We start from the raw sequence: 25,554 nt of genomic DNA, 5'->3' as shown, positions 1-25,554 counted from the left end.
TAAAAAGCCACACACACCCTCTCCAAAGCCCTCCTTTCCGGCCCCGCGCGGGGCACGCTGGGTCCCCCCCGCAGCCATGGCAACGCCTCCCTCCCTCCCAAAGAAAAAAAAATAGATAAATAAAGCAGCCCCAAAAAAGCCCGGCCCGGCCCCAAAGCGGGCCGCGGAGCCATGGAGCGGGGGGCCCGGCGCGGGGTCGTGGCGGCCGGTGGCCTCCTGGCGGCGGGTGGGGGCCGGGAGAGGGGGGGGGGAAGATGGCTCCGGGGAAGGGAGAGGGATCCGGAGAAGGGAGAGGGCTTCGGGGGAAGGGAGAGGGCTGTGAGGGGTGGGTGAGGGCTCGAAGCTGTGAGGGGCGCCGGGGGGGAGAAGCAGGGGATGAGGCACAGGGCTGGGCGCTGGGGCAGGCTGAGGGGACCCCCCCGAGCCGCCCCTTCAGCGGCTCTGTGCTTTCTTGCAGCATGGAGGAGCCTCCGGGAGCGCGGCCCAAAGGACAGAGGCGGCCCCCGGGGCCTGGCTCGGCTCTTCTCCTGCTCCGGGATGAGCTGCGGAGCGTGGAGGTGGGCTGCGTGGCTGCGGGAGAGCAGGCACCCCGCACCTGGGGCTGCTGCCTGGTCCCGCCGGGCCTCTGCACCCGTACGGGAGCAGGACCCCAGCAGGAAGGGGCTCACACTCCTACACTGAAAGTGCACCGTGCAGAACGTCGCTCCTGCTGTCTGAACAGGCACACGGTCTCCGTGTCTGTGAGCCTGAGCTGGTGTGTTCCAGCCTGGGAGCTCGAGGAGCTCTTCTCCTCGGAGTAGAGAGGTTTAGCCGAAAAACGTTAGCGTTTGCCAGGTTATGAATTTAGCTCTCTGGGAATCTGGCCTGGCAAGGCAGAGCCACGTCCTTGTCAGCCACGCTGAGGACAATGTTAGAACTTGGTAATTGTTATCTGCAGATTGCCAAGATCCAGCAGCTCCCTCTTGGCTCTTCATGTTCCCACGCCTTCCCTGGACTTGTTCTTAACTAGCAAGCACTAATTGTCCAGGGAGAAACTGTTCCTTGAGATGATAATGACTGTTCTCAGCCCCATCTGCATGTACTGCTGACCTGCAATTCCTTTAGTCATTTTCCATTTATATGTGGAGCTCTCCCATGGCAGAGCCCCCAAGGGAAATAGAGAACTGGTGAAATGTCTGTGCTAACCTGGGCAGCATTGTCCCTGAGTGACCACACCACCTTGTTGGAAACCTCTTGAAACCAAGGACGTAGAGAAGAGTCTTCATTATCCCAGAAGCATTGCAAGTAGATTATGAGACTTGCAATTCTCTGAACACTGTTCTCACAGTCCTGTGTCCACCCCTGTACAAAACAAACAAACAAACAAAAACTCTCAGGGGAATATGGTGTGTTTTGTTTTGGCGTTTTTAGGTCTTCGTAAGAAAGTGTAAAGCAAAGCACCTTTTCCTAGGGCATTAATTAGACTAACGCTTAAGCTTTCTCCTCCTTGATTAAGTACCAGCACACAGTCCTGCAGATGGAAGAGCTTTCTGCAATTTCTTGGGGTGTTTTTCTCCCCCTGAACAGTTCTTTCAGCTGAAGTCTCTGACAGCATGCTACCTCTTGTGTTTTCTCTCTGTTCCAAGCAGGATCCAAGGGACCAGGCCCTTCTCTCTGTCTGCTGCCGCCAGAGCCATTTTAGGATTGGGCGGATGGGGAGATGATGGTGGGAAGAAGCAGCTCACCCTGCAGGACGTGGCAAAGCTAATTCGGAAGAAGGAGTGTCGCCAAATAGTGGTGATGGCTGGTGCTGGGATTAGCACCCCCAGTGGTATCCCAGATTTTAGGTATAATGCCTTTGTTGTTTTACTTATCCTTTTTCAGTGCTGGGACTGCCAGGATCTTCAGCTTAGGTAATGGTGGTGCCTGCTACGTTTTATTTGTCTGTGCCAGGCTAGGCTAATCACGGGAGTTTTCTTGCCTGCTTATTCTCTGTCCGCTAACAGCAGGCTGGCACCACTCTGGGTCACGTTTTGGCCCAGATCTTCAGGATGATAGTCGTGCTTGTTGCTTGGCTCTGTGGCTGCATTGATTGCACCACCTTGGCCCTTCCAGCTCTGACTGTCAGCTCACCTCTGCAGCCAGGAGAAGGTGGGGTGGCACTAGATCAGACCCACAAGGCACGTTCTGCTGTGCAGAGATGGTTTCAGGTGTTCTCTTGATGCAGCTCTGCTCTGAACGGATGATGCAAAACAGCAAGAGAGACCACAAGGACCTGTCTGTGTGCTCTGTTGTGTCTTGATCTGGTTCTCTTCCTGCAGTCTGACCACCAGTCCTGCTTTCCTCTCTTTGCAGGTCCCCAGGGAGTGGCCTCTACAGTAACCTTGAGCAGTATGACATCCCTTATCCAGAAGCCATCTTCGAGCTGACCTATTTCTTTGTCAACCCCAAGCCCTTTTTCACCTTGGCCAAGGAGCTGTACCCTGGCAATTACAGACCCAACTATGCCCACTATTTCCTGAGGCTCCTTCATGACAAAGGGCTTCTTCTGCGGCTCTACACCCAGAACATTGACGGGCTGGAGAGAGGTGAGTTTTCTCTTCCCCAGCTCTCAACGGCAAAATACCAGGAAGAGGGTGAGGAGCAGGACTGGGGAAATGCCTAGCGAACAAGGAGTTTCTGGTTCAGTCACCTCATGCTGAGCTGATCCGTCCCCACGTGCTGTGTTCCAGCTGCTGGGATCCCTCCTGACAGAATGGTGGAAGCCCACGGCACCTTCGCCACTGCCACTTGTACAGTCTGTCGAAGGAAATTCCCAGGAGAGGACTTCAGGGTGAGTGGTCACAGCTGGGCATTGACACAAACTAATGCAAAGAGAAGAACCTATCACAGGCCCGTTACTTTGCCCTCAGGGCCAGCGGGGCTTGTTGGAGGGGATTAGACTTGGTGCAAGGAAATGGAGGGGCTGGATGTTACAGCAAGGCTACGATGTGGCTGTGACCCTGCCTGTGCAGGTATGTGCTGCCCCATAACAAGTGGTGTTGGGTGCTTTTACTTCAGGGGGACGTCATGGCAGACAAGGTCCCTCACTGCCATGTCTGCACTGGAATTGTCAAGCCTGATATCGTGTTCTTTGGCGAGGAGCTCCCGCAGCGCTTCTTCCTGCACCTGACAGACTTCCCCATGGCGGATCTGCTTTTTGTCATCGGAACGTCCCTGGAGGTCTGGGACTAGGGAACACCCCGTCTCACAAGAAGGAAAAGGCACACCAACAGGGCTGAGGGCCTTTGGAGGAGAGAGGGGGTTTAGAGAAGGCAAGAAACTGGGTTTCAAGGTAAAATGTGAGGTGGCAAGGTGAGAAATAGGGTGCATGCGCTCTGTGAAGTCGAAAAACCTTGTGTGCTCCTGGTAAAGGTGGGCACCTAACGAGAAAGAAGCATTTTTGTGTCTACCTGAAGAAAGGCCACCAGATAACTGGTGACATCCGTGACCTGTTCAAAGCTGGGGTAGCTTAGCCCACAGTGGGAGAATCTGTTAAGCACTAACGAAGTCCTGGTGTGCATGAGTTCATGCCTTCAGTGCCCCTCAGCCGGGTGACGGTCTCTCTCTGCTCCTTTGGGTTGCCTTCCTTCAGGTGGAGCCCTTTGCCAGCCTGGCAGGAGCTGTTCGCAGCTCCGTTCCCCGAGTCCTCATCAACCGTGATCTCGTTCCCCGAGTCCTCATCAACCGTGATCTCGTAGGACCGTTTGCCTGGCAGCAGCGCTACAACGACATAGCCCAGCTGGGGGACGTGGTCGGTGGGGTCGAGAAGCTGGTGGAGCTGCTGGACTGGAACGAAGAGATGCAAGCACTAATTCAGAAGGAAAAAGAAAAGGTGGGAAGGGGCTCAGAGCCCCATCTCCCTCCCTTAGCCTCTTTGTTCCTCGTGCTGGAGTTATCTCGGGGGGGAGCAGATAGTGCTTGCTAGGATTAGAGACTTGTACCCCAGACATTGCCACGCTTGCAGTCTGCATTCAGAGAGAAGGACCACAGAAACGTGCAGAAGGGTTACAGAAAGAAAAATAGCAAACCCAAGTGGTATTTCACAATGAAGGCAGGCGCAGTGCCACAGAGCAGAGACAGTGCTATGCGGCTAAGAAGGGGAGGACAGAGAGCTGCCAACCTCAGCTGAAACAGGAAAAATATGGAAAAGGCCAGGCACTGGGGTGAGCAAAGGTACATTAGGGCTTCTTCAAGAAGTGACCCACTTGATTACTGAAAAGTTTTCTATGGCTTTCATCTGTTATTTATTTATTCCCAAATGGAACGGACCGGACTCACCATTGAGCTCTGGGGACAGTATCCTGGACCTGGAAGTGACAGACCAAAAAAAAATCCCCTCTGTCATCTATGTCAGATAAATCCAGTTCAATCTTGTAAGTCGGCAGAGGACTTGGTTTTTATGCTGCTTTCCCCTGGCTGTGAGCCTGGGCCTGTGATGCTGGTAGTGCCGCCTGACACGCTGACGTGAGTAACTGCTGAACTAAACCAAGGAGCTAAGCATCGCCTTAGTGGAGGTTCCCCCTTTCTGTACATTCCCTTAAATTGCTTTGGTTTCATTTCTAGTGGCTTTTCTGGTCACTTGTGAGAAACAGGTAATGCTAGAAAGGAAAGTCGTCTCTCACTGTGCCACGGCTGACGCCGAGCGAGGTGCTGCAGTGGCAGGTACGTTACAGCCACCAAGCAGCAAGCAGGAACAACAGTGCCGAGTTGCTAATGAAAGACTTGGCATCTTTTTTTTCACCTGATTGTTTATTTCACCATCCATTCTTCTTACATCTGTAGTCTTTTGAGATCTTCAGAAGTGAGAAACTGTCAGCAAGCAAGTTCTTAATTGCTTTAAATTTAATGCTAATGTTAATTGCTATATTACTTTAGATCCACTGGGAAGATTTTTCCACATGTGGCATGAAATGCTCTAAACTTTTTTTCTTTTCTCTTTAAGTCAGAATTCTAACGTATGGGCCGGGCCCATTCTTCTGCTTGTGACAATGAGCACAGCTCCGTTCTCGGCAGTAGGGCTCTGACAACTTGCTGTAGTAAAAGGCCAGTTGTATTTTTAAGAGTTTGTATGTTAATATTTGCACACAATTTCTCCTGACCTGAGAGAAAATCTGGCTTCAGTATTCCAAGTTAACGTTAAGGTTGTTATAACTTTCATCGGATTGTTGGATAGGAATGAATAAGAATTTTTAGGTTTAATTAGGAATTATTGGTTAGGTTTTTGATTTTGCATTGTAAGACATGTTGCATTTGTATGAGCAACCGGTCCTTGATGTAATGCTTGTGCTGTTCTGCATCTCAGATGGATAAAGCTGCTGCAAATGTGGTAAAGCATGGGGAAAAAAAAAAAACAACTCCTCCTCGCCCTGGGATTTTGGTGTTAGCAAGCATCGCTCACTGAAATAGCAGGGGATGGGAGGTTTGAAACACCCCAGCAAACACTGTGTGGTCTTTCTATTTTTAGCTGGATGCAAAAGACAAATAGGACAGCTGGCTCCCTGCTGCTGGAGAGCAACGCTCACCTTGAAGAGGAGACACTGTCGTGCCCAGCATGGGCAGAGAACAGTATGATGGCAGGGAGCTGTGGGAGAGGCCGTCCAGCTCTGCAGCAGCAAATCTACCTGGGACTGGCACTCCGGGAGGAGGGGGATGCTCGCGGCTCAGTCCAGCCCGCCTGCAAGCAGACCAGCGAGGCCTTCACCACGAAGGAAGGGAAGCTGAAGGGAGCAAAGCCCAAATACCAAGCTGCAAACTGTTCCTGCACGTGAAGGCTTTTCTACCTGAGATTTCAGAACAGTTTATGTAGCCAGTGAACGTTGTTCCCTCCTTGCCTTACCTCATTTCAACACCCACTAGGAGACACTTTCCTCTTCTGTGGCTCTGTCGCCCTGTCAGCACGCTATTTGACAATGTCCAGCCATGAGACTTTCACCAGTAAGTCACCGGGAGCTCCTGGGCTCACAACAGCATGCCAGACAAGATATGCAGCTGCAGCTTGTGGTTAGCATCTCCCTCTTTCTGAGCCATCCAACCTTGGAGACCCTCAGAGGACTTGGTTTTCCCAGAGCCGGAGTTGAAAATGCCACGAAAGTCAGGCCTTACGGCAGGCCAGAAGGCAGCTGGTCAGAATCACTTAATTCTGGAGTGAGTTTCCCAACTGCCCCCACAGGACCGAGCATCTACCAACTCATTTCACAGCTCCTCCACGGATATTTTTGTCTTAGTCGTGATCTGTCAGCTGCTGCAGACTTGTAGCATTTAGTCCTTGGATGAAACCTCTGCTAATCAGGAGATGAATGCTGTTACTGTGCCTGCAACTGGGGCCTAGCCCCTGGTCCTGTTCAGGAAGGCCAAATCAAGCCACTGGAATAGCTGTCAATCAGTATAGTATTAATTATTTAATAATAAAGAGTTTGAATTCTTTTGCTGTGCCAGCTGAGGGTTTTTCTGTAAAATTCACATATTCCCTAATCTTTGAATACATTCTGTCCCCCCCACTACCACTCTTTCACCTGCTTTTTATCCCTCCCTGCTCCCCTTTTTTTTCTTTTTAACTTTACAGGGGTGCCTTTCTTCCCTGTAAATGCTGTCCCAGGGAGAGGCAGTTATCAGGGCCCTGCACTTACTTCCCACTCTTTCCCAAACATGCCCTAGGAGACATACTTTGCATGTCACAGGTGTTGCAGAGCATCTTCTCTGTAACAGGGCATGAAATTCATTGCCACTGGTTCCAAATTTGGCTGTGGGGATTGAAGTCACACCCAGGTGTCTCAGGGTGACCCACCTATTACCACAGCAACCATTCCACACGCAGTCCCAGATTAAAACGAGCTCTAAACAAGCACAGTAAAATGCAAAACATTTTACACCACCGCATTGTTACAGTCAACACTCAAATGCAGAAAACCATAGTGAAGGGAACAAAAGCATTTAAGCATACAGCTACATTTTACTAATACAACACTGGTACACTTATTAACTTCTATGCTCTAAAAGCTGTTTCTGAGGCAAAGCTAGAGCCTCAAAAAGCTGTTGTATGGCTTATTATATATATAATTAGAAGTGTTTGGACCTAATACTCAGGTGCTGTAAATCAGACTAGCTCTAGGGATGCTACTGCAGTCAGGACGGGACCACAGATTTGTGTGTTTGGTGTCCTAGCAGCTTCCTAGAAAAAAGGCTTGAACAAATTCCCAGCCAGATGAACAGACTTGTTTATCCAAATGTGCAATTCAAATATATTGGCGTGGTCCTTCTTGCAGCCAGGATCCCAGTGGGTGCATTTGAATATGCAGCATCAGTAAAAACAGAGGGGTTGTGCCCACTTTGCAGAGGACTAGAAGCCTCGTGGCACACGGCTTCACGGTGAAAATGAAGGGAACGTGTTGTTTTTAGACGTGTTGTTTTTAGACCGTACCCTGCGACTTACCCAGAAGTGGCCTGTGGTGAGCACAGCCCCCACCTGCACTGGCACTTTTGAAATCAGGGCTCATCATGGCTTTAAGCAGGATATTTGAATACAAGAACAGTACAAGTGTTGCATTAAAAAACAAACAAACAAACCCTTTTCTTTTGCATGTAAAGCTTGAGAGCCTTACCAGCTAGAAAGAGATCAGAGGTCTGCATTTTCATGTAGAAGATTTAGGGTGGTGGTTTTCTGTTTGTTTGGTGGTGTATTTTTTTCTTCCTGTTACTCAAAACAAAAACAAAAAAAGGGCGATACAATTGGCCTGAAGGCTCCAGCTGTGACCTGCTGAAGCTATTCTCATGACAAAGCTATCCACGAATTTCAGTGGGTCAGTTTCACATAAACACTGTACACCCCTGGGAGAATCTGTAACTTTAATCATGACTGCTAAAAAAAATCATAATCATGCTGAAGAACTAACCTCGCAGTTACGAAGCATTCTTTCAGCTTTTCTTCATGCATAGACAGCCTTACAAAAGCAAGCACTGATTCCTAAATACACATGGGCAGGAACAACCGCAAACCCTCTGATCCCCCCTGCTGCCCTCAGCTGCAGCCTCCCTGGACCCAAATCGTCTCACGTCCTGCTGCAAAGGCTGAGCAGCAAATCCCTGTTGCACAGAGAGAAAACAGAGCTGGTGTGCAGGATTTTCAACCAATACAGAGCATTTGCGAAGGAGATGAAGAACAGTCCTGTAAACAGCTGCTTGCTGTGAGGCACAAGGGGCAAATCAACATCAGAAAAGGCTTTTTAATAAGAATGTCAACAGCAAGAGGAGACCCTAAGGAAGACATTGGACTGATACTTGGCAAAGATGGTCGCCTTACAAGCAAGGATGAGGAAAAGGCAGAGGCATTAATGCCTTTTTGCCTCAGTTTTCAATATTAATGATAGATCTTGGGCTGCCCAGTTCTTTGAGCTGGAAGACCATGACTGGGGGAGTAGTGACATTTCCTCTGCAGCCACTGAAATCACAAGGGACCAGTTGTATCAGCTGAATGGTCAGTGGTCCATGGGGCTGATGGGATTCACCCCAGAGTACTGAAGGAGTTAGGGACTATAACAGATGAACCTTTCTCAACAATTTACCAAAGGTTTTGGGAGTCTGGGGAGGTGCCTGCTGACTGGAAGCTAGCCGATGTTATACTCACCTACAAGAAGGGCACAAGAGAAGACCCAGGAAAATACAGACCTGTTAGTCTGACCTCAGTACCTGGAAAAGTTAGGGAGAAGATTGCCCTGAGTGCTACTGAAAGGCAGTTAAAGGACAAAGGCATTGTCAGGCATAGTCAGCACGGGTTCATCAAGGGAAAGTGCTGCCTTGATAATTTGTTCTCCTTCTGTGATAGCATCACCCACTTGATGGCTGAAGGGAAGGCAGTGGACATAACCTTCCTGGACTTTAGTAAATCCCTTGATAGTGTCCCTCACAGCATCCTTCTGGACACATTGTCCAGCTGTGAGATGAACAGGTTCGTGCCATGCTGGGCAATGAACAGGCTCAACAGGAGAGCTCAAAGGTTGTCGTGAATGGGGCTACATCTGCCTGGGGGCTGGTCACTAGCAGTGTTTCCCCAGCTCTCAGTTCTAGGGCTCAATATTTTTATCAAGGATCTGGATGCAGGAGTGGAATGCATCCTCAGCAAGTTTGCTGATGATACTAAACCGAGAGTTTACTCCCAGTTCGCTGTTGACTCCCTGGAGGAGTGAGAGGCCTTGCAGAGGGATCTAGATACATCAGAGGACTGGGTAATCAGCAACAGCGTGACATTCAACAAAGGTAAGTGCCAGGTTCTTCACCTGGGATGGAGTAATGCCTGACACGGTCCAGAATGGAGAGACAACTGGTCTGGTGAGCAGCTCTGCAGAAGAGGGATCTGGGGGTGCTGGTCGAGCAGGCTCAACATGAGCCAGCAGCGTGCCCTGGCAGCCAAGAGAGCAAACTGCATTTGGGGATGCACTAAACACAGCATGGCCAGCCAGTCAGAAGAGGTGATTCCTCCACTACATTTAGTGTTAGCAGAGCCTCACCTTGAAGATTGTGTGCAGTTCTAGGCTCCACAACATAAAAAGGATGTTAACATACTTGAAAGCCTCTAGAGGAAGGCAACAAAGCTGGTAAAAGGATTGGAAAGGCACAAGCTGTGAGGACAGGCTGAGGACACTTGGGTTCATCTGTTCTGGAGAAGGCCAAGATGCAACCTCAGTGCTCTCTGCAACTTGCTAAGGAAGGGAAGTGGAGAGGGAGGTGCCAGCCTCTTCTCCCTGGTAGTCAATGACAGGACAGGTGGGAATGGCCCAAAGCTGCACCAGAGAAGGTTCCTATGGGGTAGGGAAACATTTGTTTACCATGAGGGTGGTCAAATACTGCAACAGGCTTCTTAGTGAGGTGGTTGATGCCCCGTGCTTGTCAGTGTCCAAGAGGCATTTGGATAATGCCCTTAATAATATGCTGTAACTTTTGGTTAGCCCTGAAATGGTCAGGCAGTTGGACTTGATCTTCATAAGTCCATTCCAACTCAAATATTCTAATTTAAAAAAAAAGGGGGGGGGGGCTAAGTTTTGTTTGTTTGTTTTTGTAAACTAAGGACTGAAGCTTGAGGATTAAATTCAGATTGCCCCATTCAGATATATTTAGCGGCTGCGGTACAGTGAGAGGTTCTGACTTAGCTTCATTTTAATGCTGCAATTTTACCTCCCAAATAAAACTAAAGTTCAGGGTGGCTGGAGCACAACCATGTGTTAATTAGAAAAAGATATTTCCTTACTTGCTCAGAGATACCACATTTGATGAATCACTGCCATGTGCAAATTCGTCAGAAGGTTTCCTTTATTCTAGCATCATGTTTGCATTCCTATTTGTGCTAATAAGTTTTGGAACTCCTAGTATAAGACAAACAGGAATATTTTCTTTAAAACATTTTTCTTTAAAAAGGAAAAAAAAAAAGGAAAAAAAGACAAATCTAAGCCATGGCAAAGGACAAGACCAACACCAGCCCCTGGGTGCAAACAGCAGTGGGTCTATGGGAAAGCCAAGGCAGGTGAGGAGGCAGCACACAAAGCACATATTTTGGCCTTTCATTCAGAAAGCGTGAGATTGGGAAAGGCTGATAATGCCAAAACCTAAACTCTGTGGCATTGGGAACGTTGCACAATGCCACAGACTAAATACCAGAGCGTTGCTGGCAGCCACCTGCGAGTTTCTTTCCCGTGATCAATGGGAACGCTGGAAATGTCACAAAGGCCTCCCCTCCTGCCTGCCCCCCACAGCACACACACCAGTGCTCCCCTCGGACACACGCGTACATCCACGCAGCCCTGCTTGCACAGACACAGTCACTCGTACTGCCACATGTAGCGCACAGCTTCCTGCTAAGGAAATGGGCGCAGGATGCTGAGGCACCCCACAGACACCGTTCCCCAAAACCATGGTGAATAACTCCTCACACTCCTCCCCTGCAGCCCCACGTTCCCGGGGAGCAGCTCCCCCCACATCGGGCTGACCGTACACACAGGGACACGTACACGCTGCTGACATGCAGCCACACAAGTGTCAGCACATACACAAGATGCTCTGCAGATTATTGATCCCTGATGGTATGACAGAAAGATTCCCCCCCGACCCTTTTTCCTAAGCATCACATATTTAAAAAAGAAAATCCTACTGAAAAGTCCTGGAAGCAATTTGGAGTGTGAAATCCTCAAAGCTGCCAATGGGAGAGACCAAGGTAGAGCCAGGCCGTGACGATCCCCTGGAAGGAGAGGTGGTTATAGAGCTGTGGAGGAGGCAGGAGGTGTTCTTCCCTGTGGACTGTGAGGGTCCAGGCTGGATTCAGACACCACAGGGAGAGTTCTGGCCCAGTACTAGCCTCTGGGTGCAGCACCAGTTCCGAAGGGAGAACGGAGAGAGGCTCCCCAGCTCTCTGAGGCTGGGGCAAGAGGTCTGGATCAGTCCAGCCCCAGGTCTGAGTCAGATGATGACCTCTCGTCAGCCATATCACGGATGGCATTCTCCATGGGGGCCAGGTTGCCACTCGGCGTGATGCCCATGGGCTGGATGACTTGCTCTCTGCAGCCAGGGAGGAGAAAGGGGGGAAGGTAACACAAATTTACAGCAGAAATTTACAGCAGAATTTACTGCAGAGACAGACACATCCTACAGCAGGAACGCTGGACCCGCGCAAACTGCCATGAGGCAGTCCAGAACAACCCTGAGCCAGCAGGAAGAGCAAGAATCCCTTTGTAGAGACGAGGACAGTTAAAGCTGTGAGACCTCCGGCACTGTGAGGCAATGGCTAGAAGGAACACCCTCAGGTGTTGCAATCCCGTTTCCTTGGAAAAGATTCAGGTTTTAGGGTCCCATTCCATGGTACAGGATGGCCAGAGGAAAACCAATGCTGGCATCAGCCTCCGTTCCCCTCCCTTTAGCACACGATGGAACTGCGTGCACAAAGCGCGCTGCCCTTCTCCCTCCCACCCTTGCGGGGTGGTCAGAACACTCTCGGCAGATCCTGGGCTCCTCCCTGCGATGCCAATTAGCGACGGATGGAAGATGACTGGAGAAAGCATTCCTGCAGGGAAGGGGACTTGGTGGCACTAGCTGCCATGTGTCCCCAGAATGCCATCTCCTACCGAGCGGCCTTGCTAGGACCGTGGCTGCTGTTGCTACTTAGCACTCAGCCAACCCTGGGGAGGTGGCAAGTGCTTGGAAACCCACCGTAGGCATGTACGGGGATTTCATGGCAAGCCATAGGACCAAAGAAGTCTGTAGGGCTTGCAATGCCTTCCCCTAGGTGTAACAGCACCTGGCCTAAGGAAATTTGGAAATATTTCTCCATGTATCTCTCCCACTGCCTTATGTTCCTTCCGTTTGCAGATGCCTTTCTTCGAATGCATTCCCAAGGCCAGCGATAAATGTAAATTACAGGCACCCAGCTGTTAATACAGACATCACTACACACGATCTTCTAGTACCTGGACAATTTGTCAAACATGTTGACTAACTTCATGGCTTCATATTCCTTCTGCTCTTCAGTCATCCCTTCCATGGGGTTGGGGAGTTTCTCCTCAACACGTCCCGTGACAGGGTTAATGCTACAAGAAGAATGGTGAGAAAAAAGGTAAAGGTAGAAGAATACAACATCACAGCTAAGGGTGAAACTTAAATAACGAAGAAGGAACATTGCACATGAAACGCAAGGGAGGTGGCAGGGTGGCAAAGGAGGGAGGTGAAGCACAGAGGTAAGAAGTCTGTTTAAAAACTCTCTTTACCTATACCGAGCAGAGGCATGCACTGGCAGAGCTGGTTGTAATTGCCACAAACCAGTGCCCTCTGGTCTCGCTGCCTAGGTTAGGTCTCGTGTTATTGCAGTGCAACAACATGTTGATTCTGATCTCTTCCTGTATGTCCTACACACAGTCCTCCCCTGCTACAAATCCCTCTCATTTCTCTGGTGAGAAATCCCCATCCTGCCAATTCCACTGTGCAGTTTTAAACCACGTGCACAAGGGGAGGCAACACATCTTCCCTCTCCTTAAGTCAGGAGGCAAAAAGCTAACACCAAAAAGAATAAAAAAATAAAGCGTAAACCACATTTAATGGGATGCTGGAAAGTGTGGGACTCACAGCTGAGAACAATTCTGCAGCTCTCCCTTCATACATTTCACCCTTGAATTACCACCACCCAATAGCAAGGAAAGGAGAAAAATTTAAAAAAAAATCAAAATTCACTCCAGCAGCACAGGGCTCTGGAGCTGGAGAGAGGCAATTGGTACTTTCAACCCTGCTGCAAGCAGGGAAAGCCCTCGTCCCCTATATCCCAGTGCACAGTAAAAGCCTGCCTCTATGTGGGGATACCAAAAAGGTGTACAGGATACCGATTAGAGATATGCTGCCACACGCACACCACAAGCAGGCCTGGTGCAGAACAGGCTCTGGCTGAACAGATTTACTTTGCTCTAGAGGCCGTGCCCAGCTGTAGGGACTGGATCTATCCACCAGTGACCACACGCACCACAGGCAGCTCGGCCACAGAGACATTTCACCCAAAAAATGGTAAAGGTAGTGGAATACAACATCACATCTAACGGTGAAACTTAAATAAAGAAGAAGGAACACTGCACATGAAACACCAGGGAGGTGGCATGGAGGCAGATGAAAGAAGGGACAAAGGAATGGGAAGGAGGTGTAGGAGTAAGGGTGCTACAGAGGGGGAGCAGAGTTCTGTACTTGGGCTTTGCCTCTTTGTACTCTTCTGTGTCGGTGTCTTCATCTTCTGAGTACTCTCCCTCTTCCCGACCACCAGCCATGAGGCCTCGCGCTGCCAGAAGCCCAGCTGCGTTCCCATAGCCTGTGTACTTCACAAACCGCGACACTAAAGGGAGGACAGAGACAGAACACCCTGTGTTTTCCCTCCTGCCTCTCCAGCCCCGCCTGCTCCTCCATGCTCTGACAGCAAGATTGGTTCAAGGCCATGGAGACGCAGAAATGCCAGTGTTTCTGTGAAGCCAGTGACAGGGAGCAAGGCTCCCACACCACGCACCAGGAACGGCAGGGACAACACACACGAGGTGTGGGGGGAGTCTGAAAGCACGTCAGGCTATCTTCAGGGTGTCAGGGTGTCCTCCAGGAGAGCTTTCCTGTCACCACTGCCATGACAGACAGCAAGCCCTTGGAAACTCCACTCTTTTCCCTATCTAATGCATCCAGCCCAAGGGAAGACAGAGGTTCCTGGTGTCTACAGAGCCACCCGTCCCACACTCTGACTTGCCCAGAGGCCAGGCTGCAGGACTCCCTCTCACCAAAGCCTGTGACAAGTCCCTGTGACTCACCACTCTCCTTGCAGAGCACAAAAAGAAACTCTGCTGCGCAGTGTTTCACGTCGGTGTCGATGTGGGTCATCAAACGCACCAGCTTGTTCCGCAGCGAGTTCCCCACCTCCGGACGATTCTTCACATCCCGGAGCGGAGGCAGCACCTACAAGGCCACAGTGAAGGGTGGTCAGTGGACCTGGAACAGCTGGTCATGCAGGGAAAAAAGAACATGCACTTTACAAATCAATTAAATCTAATAAACCCACAGAGTGAGTAGAAAAAACACTGTAGGTGTCATGGGCTTCAACCCCCAACATGTCAGAACCTAATACTCTCCTTGGATGGCAATATTTAGGCAGCTTGCTGTTCAGCATCACTTGACTTTTAGTTGACTTTTAATTGAAACCATGGAGTACCTTTGCCTTCAGAAACTTCCTTGTCTGGCGGTGGACTCGGGCGCTCTCAGTCAGCAGGTTCAGCACAGGGGTCAAACTCTCCTTCAGCTTGTGTCCCTGGAGAAGCGTTCACAAAAACGAGCAACATGTCAGTCACATTTCTGTGGCTTGTTCAGTTCAATTTCTCTGGCTTGTGGTAGACATCACGAGTATCGAGTGGCAAGGAAACAGATGGACACTGAAGCAATTCCAGCCTCTGCAACAGGAGTTTCAGTGCTTCATCACTCCTCTAACCCCTCAGGCTTTCCGAGCCCTGCTCTGCAGCACAGCAGCGCTAGAAATAGTCGTGCAGAGCTTCTAGCACAGAGAAGTGCGGCGGTAAAATTTGGAGGACTTTTGGAATAACTCCAGAGACAGCAAACCACCGCCAGCTCAGTAATAATGCAAATTCAGGCTTTCAGAAGCAGAGGAACAAAAGAGCACAAGGGGCTCGGGAGGAGTGAAGAAAGATGAATGGCCTTGATAAATAAGAGCATGACTGCCAGTCCTCAGACAGCAGACTGCTCAGAGAGTGTCAGAAAAGCCCATCAAACAATTTGGCTGCATCCAAATCATTAAGCTGCCCAGCAAATCACCATTTACTTGAGTGAAACCAAGCACTTATATTTTAATCACCCAGCTAACCATTTGCAGCTCAACCGATCTCACTAGTGGCAGTAGCAGCAACAATACAGTGACCCTCCCAGTTCGCAGATATTGTTTCAGTCCTACCAACTATAATGGTTTTGCTTCTGCTAAAAACAGCCACTTCTGTAAAGCACTAGCTCCAAAGTAACCGTGCCTTGCTGGTGCTCCTGTGGTTTTGACACAACGTGTCGGCGCTGGGCTTTTCAAGGCTGAATGCAGGGAAGGTGCCCTGCAGTGAACTTGTGAAAACGAGCAGCCAAGAACTCTGCACAGCAGCCTCTCAACTTACCCTGTCGAGGCGGCGTTCTAGGAAATCCAACAGGATGTTGACTGCATCCATGTTGACACCCATGTACTCAAGCGAGCCTGGCCGGACTTTTGGGGTCAGGAGGACATCCAGACATTTCAGGGGCAGGTTGCCCAAAAGATTAACTGTATGGCTGAACACGTGAAAGAAGAAAAGTGAACACACAATCGGGGATTTTTGTTCATAGAAATTCTTCAGCTATCCAGAAATTAAGGTTCATTACTAACTTCCAGGAGTGTGAGAAGTGCGAATGAAAATAAATGAAACTACTTTTTTGTACAGCTGAACAACTTGCTGGAAGTCCAAAAAGACTTCAGTGACAAATGAGAAGCTATGGATCTTGACACAGAGGCCAAGTAGGACCAACCTGGGTGGCCAAGGGTTGTACCTAGGACCTCCATCACTCATTCGTATCCTGATGGCCACTGCAACACCACGTTCAGGATACCTCCCACTATGGTCTTCTTGCGGACAGGATGGTGCCACTTGCTCAAAACTGACACTCCTGGACCAATAAAGCTTAGCAGCGTGGCACAGACAATTTCTCAGCATGGCTCAGGAGACAGACAGTTAATTAAGGCCAGCCCAGGGACTCTTTAATTAAGGCAGAATAGATCTGCTCTGGCTCACTGAAGTGGGTAGCACCATTGAAAAGACCTGGCACATGACACTGAATATGACCCTTGCAGTCAGGCAGGCTCAGACAAAACATTTCCTCCTGTAAACAGGAGGCTGTGGTATCAGTGCACATAATTTGACTGCAAAGGGCAGGGCTGTTTTGGAATTCTAGCAGCATGAGGAACCTGCAGGCTGGACCAAAGATGCCTGTTTGTCAGAAGTGACCTTAACAATCACCATACAAGCAAAGGATGGTAATGCCAAGGTCAGGCAGGGCCTGCCCTGGGTAGGCTTCAGGTCTGTTTCTGTGAGGATCATTATCTAGTTATCTAACAGACCTGTGGAACTCCTCCGTTCGGTCCTCTCCGTCAGCAGAAATCATGAGGCAGTGGCGCAGGAGGGCACCCAAGTGCCGGTACAAAGCAGCATCTTCCTGGCCCCAAAATAGAAAATGAAAACCTCGATCAGAAAAAGGGATCCTCCACAACCCAAAGCCTGCTGCCCCTGCAACCCGCATTCCCATCCCTCCCTCCAACAACCAGCAGCAGGGTGTTTAAGGGGAAATATGCTCCAAATTCCCCTGCTGATGTCAACAGTCTTCCTGCTGCCCAATACCTTTCCCATCACTCTACAACACTGAGTACGAGGGCTGGAAGAGGCCCAAAAGCAGGCCCGTGGATTAACCAGAGACGCTCTCCATCAGCCCTTAGAATCAGAGAACGATTCTAACCTTCCTCTGACATTGTCCAGCGGTGAAAAGGCAACAGGCCACCCTTTCACCCAGAAAGGAGTTATCTGGGGGCTCTGCTCTCCCACTTGGGCAACAATCATGTCATTAGGAGGGAAAAATGCCCAACTTTCAGATTTTAATGCTGAAAAAGCCTTAATGCATCAGATAGAGGCAGTGAACTACAGAAAAAGGTCCAGACACACACATCTCTTGCTACCCTTACATGTAACTGGGGGCTGCCTGGGGGCTAGTATCTACTACGAGGAAATGCAAGCAGAGGAGAAAAAGAGTAGTCAGGCCATAGCCTGGAAACACGCAGATGTAGTGTGGTGCAATATCAAGGAGCTTACCTCATCTACCTCCCTCTTGCTGGAATCAAAGGTGATATTGAAGAGCACTTTGAGGATCTCCATGGCTCGCTCTGTCTCTTGCCGAGGCAAAGGTGGGAGAAGTCCCTCCTCGGTGGCAACTTCGTAGGGGTCCATCCACTTTACACCAAGAGTCAGCTCCAGGGTGTCTGTCATCAGGCCGATGCCCCTGAGCTCTTGGGCCAGCTGCTGTCGGATGTCCACTCGCAGCGCCGTCAGCAGGAACAGGAGGCGCAGGTCGAAGAACTTGACCTCGTGAGGAAGGCTCCTCTCGTTGTACAGTTTGATGCGCTTGGCCAGGCCCACCACCAGCCGAGCCTCAGCTGTCAGCTCCTGTGCCCGAGGGCTGCTGAAAACGATGTTGCAGAGACATTTGAGGGATTCCAGGATGACATCCAAGTCTGGGACCTCCCGGATGAGTTCCTCTGAGTAATCGATGCCAGCGTGCCTAGAGAGGGTCTTCAACCCTTCCTTGGTGGTGAAAGGGTCAAGGCAGTATTTGTCCCGGGACAGGATGCGGATGCTTTCCAAACAGGTGACCTGGCAGGATGGCTGGAGCTCTCTTTCCAGGAACTTGATAAGTAGCTGGGCCATTTTCTGTGCAGTTGGAAACAAAGAATGCCTCATGCTGACACTTCATAGCGCTCCCTCAAGGGTACCACCCTGTTACACTCTGCCCTGGAAGATGAGAGCATCATCTAGACATGGACCTGCTACCAGCTCTGATTCAGGTGCGCATTTGGCAGCACTCGGGAATGATTTGGCTCTGGAATCCAGTCCCAGCTCAATTCAAGCAAGGACAAGCAGCAAGAGACAAAGAATGGCTGGGAGATGGTATCAGATCAAAGGGGGAGAGTACAACAGGCTACTGCTACTGACCTAAGGAATGACTGCTTATTTGAGGTTCACCTGTGGTTAGGATGGTTTAGGCTAACACAGTTTACTTGACAGCTCTGTTAAGTTAAGAGACAGTAGGGCAAAAAAGCCCCTTTACATAGCTTCAGGGCAACAGCAGATGTCCACTCTCACCAGAGCCTTAAGATTAGGGAGGCATCTGCCTTGGGTGCTCCAGAAACAGGTTGATAAGCTTGAGAGATGCATCAGAAAACTGCTGCAGGAGGGGAAGAGGAACTAAATGAGTTCAGAAGGGTTTGTGATATCGTAGGAAAGGAAATGAAAAGACCTCAGAAGATTCAAATAAGAAGTACCTCCCTAAATCTCAAGGCTGTCTGGAGACCTACTAGCCCAGATCTTCAGCAGGTACAGACTGGCAGAGCTCCAGTAACACCAATTTACAGCAGCTGAAAAGCTAACCCTGGTGGTTAACAGTATTGTATGTGATGGCAAGCAGTGGAAGAGTACGAGAGCAAAGGTAACGCCTCACAAAACCAAGCTTGGCTTTAACTACGTGTAGCAACACTTCACATTTCACTAGTACTCCATTGCTCAAGCAATCATACCACGATGAGGGAAGATCTCACTAGGTCTCTCTAACAATAACAGTATCAGAGTAAAGGTCTTTCTGTGCCTATCATTGGAGCAAAGAAATTTAAGATTACAAGGTTTGCTATCACTCAGTGAACTGGATTAACACAACCTAATCAATGCTAGTTCATAGTAATAAAAGGACTGAGGAAAGGAATGAAAGAACCATACATTTTAGCCCTTAATGTGAGACTGAAAGAACTGAAAAAGCTTCAACGTATGAACTATGCCCCACAATTACACCCTTGAGCATCAAGAAAGTACAGTCATTCCTCTTCTCCTTCCATAAGAGGAGACAGACACAGGAGTTAAAGATGTATTCCTAAATGACCAATGCCTCTGACTCAGTCAGGCTAAAGAGATCTCAAAGCACGTGTGTCCACAGCTAAACCTTCAGAAGAACCGAACACGCAGAATTACACGGTGATGCCCAATTCATATTTGATGACAGACACCCAAGAAGTAGAGCACCTTAGCTCTGCGCCTGAACTCACAGCCTGCGCGGCCACTCCAGCTCAAACAGCAAGTCAGTGCAGGGCAAAGAGCTCCGACCTTCTGACCATGAGTCAGGCTGCAGCTGGAAAAACTTCACGCTAGCATTAGCTGGCAATGGCAAGGACAAAAGAGGTCCCGTTCTACACCCTGATTGCCCTGTCTGTGCTTGCTGCGCTAACACGGGCAGTAGTGCAACCAACCAATGAACGGGACCACAAAACTGATCCAGATGTAAAATCAGCCAGGAAAAATAGTTTTTGTTTGTTTTTGGTTTTTGTTTGTTCAGGTTTTTTTCAGCAGATCAGCCCACCAAGCATATTCAGTGTGCAGCCATGCAAAGGTCTGCCCTGGCATGAGAAATGCAAGACTGGAAGTGAACAGACAGGGGTGTTTATGTCCATTAAGCACCAGATTATGTCAGTTTAAAGCGTCTGTTAATATACAGCCCTGGTCAAATCCTGCAGCTGGCTCACAGTGAAAGCACTCACCCACTAGAGGCGTGCATGTTGCTATGATTTTTGTCCAGCACACTCGTACCACTGAGACCCATACAAAGGATCACATTTTCTGTACACCTGTGGCCGAGGCTATACACATCTCCAAACCCAAAGGGTTTGCTAATGTTGGAAGGATGCTGACCTTTATCCTAAACCATCATCTACTGATGGAAAAACTAGAGCCAGATGCCCTGAGCACACCATTCCCTGGGCAGGTACTTTATCGAGTTTTCAAAAAACCACTCATCTCTTTCCCCAAAGGAGCTGCCACCACCAAGCCCTGCTGGACACAAGTGCAGAGCAGCAGATTTACCCCTCCAACAAGAGGAAGAAAGCAAAGAACATGCCTACCTTCCTCTCTTCCCGTTCCTCATCGTCAAAGGTGAAGCACTGAGATTTCTGTGGGGGCAGAACAGAAACAATTAAAATGAAGTAATAGCTTAAAAAACAAAACTCTTTGCCTCAGCCAGGGAAAAGTAATTCAGCTTGAAAGCAACAGGTCTAAAAAAGAAAGCGAAGGCAAAGAAGTCTTCTCAGAAACAGTCACCTACCAGCACAGAGGCAGGGAATCAGCATGGAAAGGAGTGCAACAGCACTCGGAGAGGTCTGTAATATTCACAGCATTTTTAACAAGCAGTGGAAGTTCCTGAGGAGCCAGACAAAAGGACAGCTTTCCTGCTGCTGAAATTTTTGCTTCCTGCCTCTGAGGTTTTTGCTTCCTGCCTGCCTTTTCTCTCCTACATCGTTCCTTCTTAAGCAACTCCAACTACTGGCATCACAACAAGCAGGGAACGAAGCCGGTTTGGAAAGCACAGACATTGTGACCCATACTGCCAGGTCAGAATAGCTTTCCTTGACCAAGATCCCTGCTATTCCAGGGGCCCATGCTTCTTTTTCATCATAGAAAAAGATCTGTGATGAATAATACCCATTGTGCTCTTCTGTTGGCTCTGTGTTGGAGGCTCAGTGCCACAGGTCAAAGCTGTGCCCATTTGATGGACAGACTTATTTTTAAATACTGCAGCTGTGAAGTGGGTATTCATCATAAATATCCCATAACAGTCTGTAACAAAGAGTCATAAAATGGTTTGGGTTGGAAGGGACCTTAAAGACCACCTGGTTCCAACCCCCTGCCACGGGCAGGGACACCTCCCACCAGCCCAGGCTGCTCAAAGCCCCATCCAGCCTGGCACTGATCACTTCCAGGGATGGGGCATCCACAGCTTCTCTGGGCAATTCCTCCCCTCAGTGACACCACCAAGCTGTGCCTACACACCTCTTCCCTTCTTATTTATTGTTCCTTTTCCTGACTGAAAGCACCCTCTCCTTGTTATTTGGAAACAGATCCTTGTGTTCTTTGTTCCTACGATGTCTGGAAGTAAGAGTATTTTTCAGGTCGTGTTCTTTAAACACAACTGATAGACATCGGTAAACACCCCACTCCACGTGGCACCTCACAGCCTGAGTTACTCCTGTGTGACTTTGCATCAGAGAGCACTTGAACTGAACTGAAGAATGGTTAATATGCACAAATAATTCACAACCTCTTCAATAAGATAGGTTGACAGCAAGTACTGCAAAGGAGGAGTTGCTGGAACCAGGTAGGAAAAGCAGCCATCCTCTCTACCTTCTTTGCTTCCTAACTTCTGGCAGAGATCGCCAAAGGTGAGCCACACAGCACCAGGGAGTTTTTCCTTTTATCCCACACGTTGTCTCAAGTCACAGACAAGGACTGTCAGTCAAGTCTGATTTCCTGCACAGATCAGTTCCAGAGCCTGTTTTGGAAGAAATCTGAATTTCTCTACACCTCCTTTACATCCTTTTTCGTAATAAAACAGTCCTGTCCTCTGCTCAGATGAAATGTTCCTGTGTGTCTCGTGGCTGTGCCTAGGAGGACAGTCTCCTTTCTGGCTACATTGGTTTCCAATGAACAGCTCAGCACAAAACATCAAAGGGTCCCTGGTAAAAAGCAGCACTTCCCAGTCAATGATGCAATTCTGATTTATACCAAGAGAACATGTGGAATGCTTCTGAGAATCAAAATATTTAAAATTTATGGAAACATTAATTATGTATGCATAGATACAGCCTGATCAGATACAGATAGAGACATGGGGGTATAATTATATCATATTTCTCTATTTTTTTCTTAGCGCTCCCCATCACCTTTTACTGAGTTACACTGCAGACACGCACTTACAGAGCTGCTCAATAATGACAATTAGTCTCACCACAAACAATTATTGTTATGCACTGGGCTAGTCCTTCTCTTGAGCTTCTGCAATCCACTGATATCCCATCTGCATGTCTGAACAGCGGAGCTTGTTTCCTGCGGTACGTACCACCTTACGGTTCTGCTTCACCCAAGCTGATGTTGATGCATCACTTGAGAAACTGCAGGTGCAGAAGCAGGACAGCTGTACTCCTGTAGTGCTGGACCAGGGGCTGGCCTCTTGTGCTTCAACACTATGATCTGATCTGTGCACAGGCTGTTGTACCATGTTATGAGGAACTGGCAGTTCAGTCCTGGAACCCATGTGCTCTGCAGACATCCATGGCACTTGTTCTCTTCCCATCTCATCCTCTTTGCAGGCTCCCATAAGCTCATTTACGTACATTTTCACAATACCTGTGGTTTTGCTTTAGATTTTTTTTATTCATAGAATCACAGAATGGTTTGTGTTGAAAGGGACCTTAAAGATCATCTAATTCCAACCCCCTGCCATGGGCAACGACACCTTCCACTAGACCACATTGCTAGTTATTCCTGGCAACCAGGAATCGACTGCATATTCAATAGTGAATTAAAAAGCATATACCCGCAGAAAAGGGTACAGTACCATCAGCTTTTGCAGTAAAAAGTTACGTAAGGAATTTGCTTATTTTATCTGCAGTTTCATATCCTCTTCGTTTGCTCCATTTCTTCCAGACTAGCAAAATCACTGACATTCTCACAAGTTTCCTACGCCTGATACACTGACAAAGGATCCAGCTGGAGGAATTCTACAGAAAATATTGTGTTTTGATGCCTCAGACTGGTTGCACATCAAGTGCCATTTGCTCTCCTAATTTCTTCAGCATTACAGCTGCTGCAGGTGATGTTGATCCTGCTGACCTCTTTTTAACAGGGACTCACTACTTCTTAGCTAAGATTTCTCCCTATTTCAAAACTGACTGTTGGAAATAGTAGCACATTTCCCCTTATTGCATGCTCGTGCAAAAACATCCACAGGTTTTCCCCACTGACTTCCCACCTACTTAAGAATGGTGCAGAATGAGTCACATAGATCTGCAGGGGCAGCCCTACCCTGGCGGAAACCCTCTGAAAGAGACTTTCCCGACAACCAGAGTCTATTTCAAAAGTAAATTACCCCCACAGATAATCTTTTGCCACTGTAAGGCTAGAATCACTTCCATTTCTGCTTCCCAGCCATTCTTATTCATATTCTATATTCATTATTTTGTATAGTCAGCTTTCAGACCAGGCGCCTGAATCAAATTCCAGCCTCCATTCATGTCGTTCCCTAATTATCTTTTACTTGCAAATCACAATTTCACCTGCAGCTCCTCCCTAGATTTGAGTTTTATTACCTCCAAACCTTGCCTAATATAAAGAGCTCCTCCTACTTGGTCTTCACACCCATGATTATTTCCCTGCCAAGTTTTACTTAGAATCTGGATAATAAAGAAAATCCTTTCTATGTGCTTTTCTTCCAGTATCTCAAGGACACAAGATAAAGCAAGGCTACTTAGATGCTTCATAGCAAAACATCAAAGAAGAAGCAGTCTGCAAGTAAAAGACGAGGCAGCCTGTAACATCTCCATGGCAGAAATGCACAGACAGATGCGCTCAGAGGAGGCAGACTGGGGACAGCTGGGTAGCACAGAAATCCCACAACATGGCCAACCTGCTTCCAGCCTTGTAAACAGAAGCTGACATTAGGCAGAGGTTTGATACCCACTCACCTCCCGGTTGTAGATCTGAAGCACCTTGAGGACTGTGTCTTGCTCCCCATTTTCCACCGTGGCTACTACAGTCCCGAGCTCCATTATCTCAACAGCTCAGCTACAACAGAGGTGAAACAGAGAAGGGGAGTGAGGGGGCTTCCAGGGTTCCTGGATAATAGTGATGCAAAGGTACCTCAACACACAGGGATCTGAGAGGGAGTGAGAAAGGGGTGGGGGAAAGAAGGAGGAGGAAAAAAAAAAAAACAAAACCAGAAAAAAAAATCCCAAGTGAAATTGCTCACTCTGTTGCATCCATAAAAGCAGAGCAGATGGATAACCCAAGTACAACCAGCAGCCAGGCTCCTCTCTCTCCCTTTAATCCTCTTCCTCTCTTTGCTTTTCAATGTTTAATATATGCCCTTCCAGTAAAGCACTCAGGAAAACCTCCCCCCCTCCCAGCCAGGGGATTAACAGAGAACAGATAACAGCAGCTCCCTGAAATAGCTCCCTGCCTCCTCCTCCTCCCCTGGCTGTCCTGATTTCTGTTACCGCACAGAACAACAAAAAAATAAATCCAGAAACATTGCTGTGGAGTAAAAAGAGATGGAGAGGAAAGCCAAACGGATAGGCAAGCACCTCCGGGCTTGCTTTAAGGTGGAGCTACCTTTTAAGGTGGTGAAAAGAAAGAATTGCCGATTTTGTTGCATTCGCTGCTCTGTGTGCTGGGACACTCGATGCCTGAGACAGACCACGTACCAGATTATGGCAGATACACTGCACAGGGGGGTAAAAACGCACATATGGCGGATGGCTGGCCTCCCTGGCTCAAATCTGTGTGTCATTACAGAGTATAATGCACTTCGCGATAATAATGTAAATGAGCAGATGCGCATAATGACAGAGATAATCATTATTTTTAAACTAGGCGAAAGTTTAACAGCTTGTACAGCCAGGCAAGTCCACAGTGCTGAAAAGTAACTCCTAATCATGGAACATCGAACAAAATTTCAGTGCAAACACGAGCTCGTACATCTGTTTAGATTCTGTGGAGCTATGTGCCACGTTCCACAGCCTGGCTGAGCAGCGGATGCATGTAATCACAAGATACGACTCTGCTCCTGAAAATCATTCTGTGCTGAGAGCAGCATCAGGTTATCCCAAAGCATCACGTTATCCCCCCCTCCCTGCCCCAGCACAGCCAAAGGGGGGACTTTCCAGGGCTGAGGGCAAGCCCTGCATCTAGAAACCCAACAAAACGCCAAGCCCTGGGCCACAAGAGCAGGAGAAGCAGCTCATCCACAACAGGCACCGCTAGCACTGCCAGACTTGGGTACCCGGAGTGACTTCCCTCTATTTTCAGGGGGCAGGAGCAGCTCACAGCATGTCGTAACCCCCTCATTTATTTTTTTAATTTTATTTTTGTCCCTCAGCTCCCTCCTCATACCTCCTTTCCACACCGGAGCCGAGCAGAAGGGGGGCGCCTCGGCCCTCTGGGGACGGGCAGCGGCGAGGAGGGAAGCCCCGGCACCTTCCTCCCCGCCGCCCCGGCTTCCTGCCGCGTTTCCTGGCTCCGGCCCCGGCCCTCCCCCGAGCTCCTCCGTGCACCGGAGGCGGAGGGGAAGGAGCCGTGGAGGCTTCACCGAGCGGCGTTGGGGTTTTTTGGGGGGAAACACGGCGCCACCGCCTCTTTGGGCTGGTCTGGAGGTGTCACAAGCACGGAG

The 25,554-nt window shown here is 49.0% G+C and overlaps 2 protein-coding genes across 13 annotated transcripts; one reads left to right on the top strand and one right to left on the bottom strand.

Annotated features, from left to right (window-relative positions):
• Positions 1–46: 46 nt before the first annotated feature.
• SIRT3 (sirtuin 3) lies at positions 47–10,452 on the top strand. 9 transcript variants are annotated; one of them, XM_083839504.1, is made up of 8 exons: positions 47–226; positions 458–557; positions 1,629–1,826; positions 2,335–2,567; positions 2,712–2,812; positions 3,040–3,201; positions 3,614–3,853; positions 5,486–10,452. In XM_083839504.1, exons 1-8 carry the CDS (start codon positions 172–174, stop codon positions 5,504–5,506), a joined length of 1,110 nt encoding a protein of 369 aa, XP_083695630.1. In that variant the 5' UTR covers positions 47–171; the 3' UTR covers positions 5,507–10,452. The 9 variants fall into 9 exon arrangements, with proteins under 9 accessions (XP_083695630.1, XP_083695629.1, XP_083695635.1 ...); XM_083839503.1 differs by having other exon boundaries at positions 1,626–1,826; XM_083839505.1 differs by lacking the exon at positions 47–226 and having other exon boundaries at positions 301–557; positions 1,626–1,826; positions 3,614–3,687; positions 3,718–3,853.
• On the bottom strand, positions 10,303–25,417 carry RIC8A (RIC8 guanine nucleotide exchange factor A). 4 transcript variants are annotated; one of them, XM_083839487.1, is made up of 11 exons: positions 25,278–25,417; positions 23,852–23,951; positions 20,237–20,284; positions 17,391–18,005; positions 16,649–16,743; positions 15,675–15,825; positions 14,720–14,815; positions 14,322–14,466; positions 13,720–13,864; positions 12,465–12,584; positions 10,303–11,559 (listed from the first exon to the last, which is right to left on the bottom strand). In XM_083839487.1, the coding sequence occupies exons 2-11, from the start codon at positions 23,933–23,935 to the stop codon at positions 11,439–11,441; spliced, it is 1,620 nt and encodes a 539-aa protein (XP_083695613.1). In that variant the 5' UTR covers positions 23,936–23,951; positions 25,278–25,417; the 3' UTR covers positions 10,303–11,438. The 4 variants fall into 4 exon arrangements, with proteins under 4 accessions (XP_083695613.1, XP_083695615.1, XP_083695614.1 ...); XM_083839489.1 differs by having other exon boundaries at positions 10,303–11,242; XM_083839488.1 differs by lacking the exon at positions 25,278–25,417 and adding an exon at positions 24,136–24,960.
• Positions 25,418–25,554: the final 137 nt, after the last annotated feature.

This window comes from Anser anser, assembly GCF_964211835.1.
Source record: "Anser anser genome assembly, chromosome: 5".
NCBI classification, from domain to species: Eukaryota; Metazoa; Chordata; class Aves; order Anseriformes; family Anatidae; genus Anser; species Anser anser.
This window is presented reverse-complemented; position numbering and strand designations above follow the sequence as displayed.